Source organism: Gossypium hirsutum, chromosome D12, assembly GCF_007990345.1.
Source record: "Gossypium hirsutum isolate 1008001.06 chromosome D12, Gossypium_hirsutum_v2.1, whole genome shotgun sequence".
In the NCBI taxonomy this organism is placed as follows: Eukaryota; Viridiplantae; Streptophyta; class Magnoliopsida; order Malvales; family Malvaceae; genus Gossypium; species Gossypium hirsutum.
The window spans coordinates 14,645,180-14,653,393 of record NC_053448.1 but is presented as its reverse complement, the minus strand read 5'-3'; the positions used below and the strand labels follow the sequence as shown (position 1 = coordinate 14,653,393).

Below are 8,214 nucleotides of genomic sequence, written 5' to 3'. Positions count from 1 at the left end.
GCCTAAGTGCCTCGACAATGGTACCTAATTATTCTGTAAAAATAAAAATAAATAAAGCAAGCTTGAACGAAAAAACAAAAATAAAATAAAAGAGAATAATGATAAATTCAATAAAAATTAAAATTTTTCGACCAATTTAATGGCCTCTGCCTGCTTCTGATTAATATTCCCAAAATAGTGTTTCAATTATTGTCCATTCACTTTGAACTGGTGTCCATCATGTAAATCTATGATTGTGACTGCACCATGAGGAAATAATTTGACAACTTCGATAGGTCCAATCCAATGTGAGCGCAGTTTACCCGGGTGTAGTTTTAGTTTAGAATTGAATAATAAAACTTGTTGACCCGCGATAAATTATCGCTGCAAAATAATTCTGTCATGCCATTGTTTGGTCTATTCCTTGTAAATTGCAGCATTTTCATAGGCATTCCACCTAATTTTCTCTAGTTCAGTGATATCCAACAACCTTTTCTTTCCAACAGCTTCATAGTCCATGTTCACTTGCTTAATTGCCCACATTGTTTTGTGCTCCAGTTCAACTGGCAAGCGACATGCTTTCTCAAAAACCAATTGATACGGCGACATCCCTAATGGATTTTTGTATCTTGTTCGCAATATCCATAAAACATCATCCAGTATGGAAGACCAATCTTTCTTCAAAGGGTTCACAACCTTCTCAATAATGTTTTTAATTTGTCGATTCGATACTTCGGCTTTTCCATTAGTTGGCGGATGATAAGTAGTAGTCATTCTATGATTAACTCCATATCACTTCAGTGCGGCTGCCACTTGGTTGCAATGAAAGTGTGTATCCTGATCACTAATCAATGCCTTTGGTGTGCCAAAGCGGGTAAGTATATGCTTGTGAAAAAATTTAAGCACTGTCTTTGCATCATCCTTTGGGACTACAAAAGCTTCCACCCACTTTGAGACGTAGTCAATAGCTACTAATATATAACGATTTCCAAATGAATTTAGAAATGGTCCCATAAAATCCATACCCCAAATGTCGAACAATTCAACCTCCATAATTGGCTGCTGCAGCATTTCATTACGCCGAGATATAAAATCAGTGCACTGACACCTATCATTCATAAAATTATGGGCGTCTTTGAATATTGAAGGCCAATAAAATCCTGATTGGAGAACCTTAGTTATAGTTTGCATGCCACCGAAATGACCTCCATAAGGTGCATCATGATAGTGCTTTAGAATTGAAAGCATCTCCTCTTTCAGAACACAATGCTGAATAATGTTGTCATTACATACCTTGAATAAATATGGTTCGTTCCAATGATACTTCACTACTTTACAAAGAAATCTTTCTTTTTTATGGCATGTGACACCCAACGGGAGTTTTCAACACACTAGATAATTAACCAAATCCGCATACCAAGGGGTTGTATCTACAGCAAATAACTTCTCATCTGGGAATGCGTCGACAATTTGAAGTATGTTTTCATCATTGCTACCAACTTCCAATTGAGACAGATGGTTTGCAACTTGATTCTCTGAACCCTTACGATTTTTTATCTTGATGTCAAATTCTTGCAACAGTAAGATCCAACGTATCAGTATTGGTTTTACATCCTTCTTCGTAAAAAGATATCTCAACACCGAATGATCAGTAAATATGGTAACCCTTGCGCCAGGAAGATAAGAACAAAACTTGTCAAAAGCAAAGACTACAGCCAATAATTCTTTCTCTATACTGGAATAATTCATTTGAGCCTCTGTAAGAGTTTTGCTAGCATAATAGATGGCGTGAAATATTTTTCCTTTATGTTTTCCTAGAACAACACCCACAATAAAGTCGCTTGCATCGCACATAACTTTAAAAGGTTGAGACCAATTCGGTGCAACGATAATGGGTGCATTTACTAGTTCTGTCTTTAATTGAATAAATGCCTCTAGGCATGCACCATCGAAGAGGAGATTTCTATTTTGTTCCAGTAATGAGCATAAGGGCTTCGTAATTTTCGCGAAATCTCTAATAAATACCCTGCATGCCCAAGAAAACTACGAATACCTTTCACATTTGTCGGTGGAGGTAATTTGTCAATGTTTTCCACTTTAGCTTTGTCTACTTCAATGTCTTGACTAGAGATGCGATGGCCTAACACAATACCTTCAGCTGCCATCACATGGAATTTTTCCCAATTTAGAACAAGATGTGTGTCTTCACATAGCTGCAATACTTTATCCAAATTATCAGTGCAATGATCAAAATTATTCCCATAGACTAAGAAATTATCCATAAAAACCTCTAAAGAGTCTTCAATCTTATTTGAGAATACTACCGTCATACACCTTTGAAATATGGTTGGTGCGTTGCAAAGACCGAAAGGCATATGGCGAAATGCAAAAGTACCAAAGGGATAAGTGAAAGTTATTTTCTCTTGATCCTCCGGTGTAGTGGCAATTTGATTATACCCAGAATAGCCGTCTAAGAAGTAGTAATAGGCTTTTCCAGCAAGCCTATCCAACATTTGGTCAATGAAAGGAAGTGGGAAGTGGTCCTTCCTTGTGGCAACATTAAGTTTGTGATAATTCATACAGACTTGTCATCTCAGAGGAATGCGTGTAGGAATTAATTCGTCTTTTTCGTTGCTAACCACAGTGATGCCACTCTTTCTAGGAATGCATTGCACTAGACTTATCCAATTGCTATCAAAAATAGGATAAATAATTCCAGTATCAAGTTCTTTCTTAACAACTTCCTTCATCTTCTCGTTTAATCTTCTTTGTTGCTCAATCGATTGCTTACCTTCATCTTCCAACTTGATCTTGTGCATGCAAAAAATGGACTAATGCTTAAATATTGGCAATACTCCAAGCAATAGCTCGTTTATGTTACTTAAGAATATGGACCAATTTCTCTTCTTGAGTTACATCTAGTGCTGCAAAGACAACAACTAGGAGAGTATTATTATCACCAAGAAAAACGTATTTAAGATTAGTAGGTAGTGGTTTCAATTCTAAAGTAGGATCTCTGTCGATATCTTTGATTTTCCCTTCAGGTTGAGCCAAGGATTGATCAGCTAGTTGCAATGTCACTGCAGTAGGTTTCATGTGACCAATTCCAAACTTTCTGAAAGTAGATAGTGGCATTAGGTTAATGCTAGCTCCCAAGTCGTATAAAGCATTAGGTTGCCAATTGAACATGAGATAGTAAAGCTCCCAGGATCTTTCGTTTTGGAGGCCAACTTATTTGTCAAAATAGCACTACATCCTTCTATGAGTGCAATAATTTCCATATAACTGAGCTTCTTCTTCTTGGACAAGAGCTCCTTCATAAATTTCCCATAATTTGAAATTTGCACAAGAGCGTCTACTAAAGGAATATTGACCTGAGGTTGCTTTAGTGTGTTTAGGAACTATTGTTACTACTTATCTTACTCATTCTTCCTGAATCTTTATGGAAAAGGTAAAGGTGGAGATACATCTGATTGCGTCGACACCTTTGATTGTGTCGACAGTTTCGAGGGTCAAGCATTAGGTATATGAGTGACAATTTGTGGAACTTTTTTGGCTGATACATCGACAAGCTCTTCAAATTCAACCTTCTCACTAGGGATCACTTCACAAGTATCTTGAGGTGCGATAGTAGTATATGTAGTTGGCTTGCCAATTTGTTTACCAGTCTAGAGAGTGGTAGCCTTACAATGTTCTTTCCCTCTCGGACTGGGATTTTTCGTGTCACTAGGTAGTGTGCTCGGTGGTCGAGTATTTAGATTCGAAGCAAGTTGTCTTAATTGTGCCTCCAATGCCAAAATAGAAGATGAATTTTCTTACACAATAGATTCTGTACGAGTCATAAACTCCTACATTAAAACCTCAATAGCTGCTAACGGGTTAGAACGAGAAGCTTGCATGTACTTTTTTTGTCGATGCTCTTGAACATGTTCATGCGGCATTGAAGAGTGTTGTGGCTACGTCTGATTCTAGTGTGGATGCATTTAGCTTTGTTTTGGATGCGTATAAGTATGCTGATTGTAGTTCTATTGTTATTGATTGTAATTCCCTTGTCTTGGATTATAATTACCTTGAGTAGATATATTCCCATATCGGAATGTCGCAACATTTTGTCTAGCATTTTGAGTTCCCCAAGACTATTGATTGCGTACAAAATTATTATAAGAGTTGCCATAAGAATTGTTACGGATGTTACTGACATAAAAGGCATTCTCTATATGCTGTGGACAATCTTCATAGCTATGATTTTCACTACAAATCTCACAAAAAAAGTAGGAATATCAACTTGTTAAGTGACTTGTATGGGAGGAACGTCACTAGTCCCTTGCATATTTTTATCATATTTGCAAGAGAAGAAACTTGAGCACTAAGTGCAGATATTGCATCCAATTTAGTAACTCTCGGAGTAGCTTTTGCTTGTGCAGCTCTAGAGATAGGATATTGATAATCATTCTGAGCAATTCTCTCAAGAATTCCAATAGCATATTATAAGTACAATCTAGCAAAGGACCATTGGCTGATGCGTCGATAAGATTCCTCATGTGTGAATTCAGCCTATTATAGAAAATCTCAATTTGTATTTCCTGTTGAATGTCGTGTATGGGACAACGTCAAAGCAAATATTTATAACATTCCCATGTGGTGTGAAAATTCTCATCATCCAGCTGATGATGAGCAGTAATATCATTTCAGAGATGAGCATTCATTTTTGGTGGGTTAAATTGCAAAACAAACTGTGTTGCTAGTGTATTCCAAGAAGTAATTGATCGGCGGGTAGTCCAAGGAACCAAGTACGAGCTCTTCCTGTAATGAATAAGGAAATAATTGTATCTTCAAAGCGCCATCAAGAATGCCTTGTTGACTAAAGGAAGTAGAAATCAATAAAAAAGATTTAAGATGTTCTCATGCATCTTCATAAGACAGTCCAACATATTGCCCATTAGAATTCAACATTTGAAACATTACTGGCTTGAGCTCAAAATTTCCAGCTTGGATTACTGGCCTAACAACTCCCAGTTGTAAGTCATCCAAGATAGGTACTATAAAAACTCGTATAGTCCCATTTTGTATTTGAGCGTCTTACGACAACAGTGGGTCATTAGCATTTTGTTGCTGCATCAGGGGTATGATTTCATAGTTTCTTGTTAAAGCCATATTCCTTTGTTCTCGAAGTCTCCTCTGAGTGGTTTGTTCAATTTTTGGATCAAAATTGGAAATAAACTCTTAATTGCTTCAGGTCATACAACACCTAAAATAAAATGTGAAAATAGTGACAAAAAGAAAACAAGTTAGTAACAACTAAATATTATGAAATAAAAACAAACAAAAATAAACATAAAAAAATGTCATCCCCAACAATGGCACCAAAACTTGACCGGCTGCTTAACATCATAGCAATAATGTGCAAGCGTACACTGTCGATGTAAGTATAGTAGATAGATATGAGTCTATCAGATATCGATCGCACGAGGATGGTTGTCTTTTGTCTCTCAATGTCAGTGCAATAAATAGATAGGAATAAGATAAATTGGGAGTGTAATTGTCAAAGCAATAACTTGAAAACAATAAGATAAAATATGAGCTTGATAAACTGGGATCCCAACGTGAATATTTAACAGAATACTAAGGGCTTACAAGGTATAAAAGGATAGGTTATTGTCGATGCATTAAATTTGAACAAATATCTTACCAAGCTCAACTTCCATATTTAATCTAAGACTTAAACATGCACATTAGCCTCACGTTCCGATGATGGCAATGGAACACTATTAAGAAAAAGTGGATTAAATTCCCCTAATTCTCAAGCAACTTCTATTGTCATGCTTCTTAGCTTAAACTCTCGCTGCACTTTCCAGTGTTAGTGACTGCAATAACACCTCCGTGCTAAAAACATTCAAACCCAAATATTAAATAGTAGAAGCAAGATTGAATTAAATAACATTTAACCCAGAAATCATGTGTACTTCCGTACAAACATGAAATAGAAAGTAATCACTAGCTCTTAGAAAAGAAAAATAAAAGAAACAAGTGGAGAATTGTAACACCCCAAACCCGGCCTAAACATTAGGGTTGAATCTGGTGATGTCACATTGTAACACCCCTTACCCGTATTCTACACTGGAATAGGGACGAGGCATTACCAGAATAAATACACTTATAAACATATTAAACCGAGTTATAAATTTTCGTCCAAATTAAAAACTTTCAAATTATTATCTTCGAGTCTGTAATTAGGGTTTACGAGGCCCAATACATACTCATTCATATGCTCAATATATCCATTAAATCAATCCAATATTGAAGAATCCACTTTAAGTCAGAATCAATATTGATCACAATCATAAATCCTTTCATGTTATTTTCATATATCACTAACTGAACTTCGAATGTCAATTTACGAATATGTAATTCACTAACACATTCTGGTATACACAATGTTTAATTGATGAAATCATTTAATTAAGCAAAATTTCATATTCACTCCAAATTTTCTTCTATATCCATAAATGCTTTCACTTACCATTTACCTAACCAATTTCTCGAACCAATCTATCACACAACAATAATACATCACCTGTGCTTCATGAATTCAATGTTCGAATCTTATCACCATCAAATCCCTGTCATTCGAATACTTAAAGCTTATTCAAGCATATATTATTACGTTTCATATACCAAGTATATGTCAAAATTACGAATACGCAATCAATTCATTTGTCATTTATTTTACTAGCAAATTAATCTCAAAATTCATAACATTCCATTACTTAAGATATTCCATAAAACACTTCTTTAACATAAACTAGCACCATGACCGAATTTTCAGTATGCTATTTATTCCCCTTTTTCCGAATCACATAGCAAAATATTAAAAATACGTATATATTTGAATACTATAATTATGCATCAACTTACCAAGATGAGTTAATTCATGAGCCACTCATGACATCATTTCATGCCAAATATACCACCCGCATATGCTATGAAACTTTATTTTCTCTAATGAGCTTACCATGACCAGTAATGCACCAATATAAGCATCACTACTATTTCAACATTTATCAATTATAATCAGACATTTAACCAATTATACACAGTTCATCCATATACTTTATTGTCCTCCTCCTCCTCTCCATCCCACATCCTTCATGTATATAACATGCTTAAATAGCATTATACATAATTTCACTATTCACTTAGATTTAAATTCAAAGCTGTCTAGACGAGTTATAGTCACTAAATTATTTTTATCTAGAGCTATAGAGCTCCAAATTAAGTTCCGTTAATTTTACCCAAAACTAGACTCATATATCATCTTACCATAAAACTTTCATAACTTTTTAGTTAGCCAATTAGTACATTTTATTCTTTAAAGTCACCCCTGTTTCACTGCTCAACATCTCTGCCCTCTCTTAACTAAAAATGAATTATCTCATTGTACAGAATTGTGATGATAGTTCCGTTTATTTCCTTTGAAAATAGACTCATTAAGGATTATAAGCATATAAAGTATAACTCATAATTATTTTTTAAAATTTTTAATTATTTTCCAAAATCATAATAGGGGATTCCAAAATCAATCCGACCCTGCCTCAATAAAATTCAAATATCTCAAAATATATAACTCTTTTGCTTGCTCTATTTCTTTTATGTAAAAATATACTCATTAAGCTTTCATTTCATATCTTATTCACTCTCTAATTAAATTTCCACCATTTTTGGTATTTTTTCAAAATCACACTATTGTTACTTTCCAAAACTGTTTTCTTGCTAATTTTACTTTTTCATAATTTCACTTTTTCACTTTCAATCATTATTCAATTCAATTCCACACATATATTCATCATTCAATCACACTTAATCGTTACATGATCTCATGTATGTTCACTTAGTCAATTTCCCGATGAACAATTTGGAATAATAACAAATACACGGTGGAGTCAGCACACAACAACCACCCTTTGTAATCAATGATATATGGTGGGATCAGCACATAGCAACCACCTTATAATTAATGATATCGGTTCACATAGTAGCCTGCACATAGTACTACACATGTGACCATCACTATCCGATACACGTAGTAGCCTACACATAATACTACACACGTGATCGAAGCTATCTGGTACGCATAGTAGCCTGCACATAGTACTACACATGCGACCTATCATTCTGGAACATGTAGTAGCCTGCACATAGTACTACACACATGACCATAACTTTCACTTTCACAAA

General features: G+C 35.0%; 1 protein-coding gene across 1 annotated transcript; it reads right to left on the bottom strand.

Annotated features, from left to right (window-relative positions):
- Positions 1–396: 396 nt before the first annotated feature.
- Positions 397–753, bottom strand: LOC121224520 (uncharacterized). Its single transcript, XM_041107959.1, has one exon. The coding sequence runs from the start codon at positions 751–753 to the stop codon at positions 397–399; it is 357 nt and encodes a 118-aa protein (XP_040963893.1).
- Between the last annotated feature and the right edge of the window lie 7,461 nt (positions 754–8,214).

Coding starts and splice junctions, on each gene's coding strand:
- LOC121224520 (XM_041107959.1), bottom strand. CDS start 753: ATGACTACTACTTATCATCCGCCAACTAATGGAAAAGCCGAAGTATCG.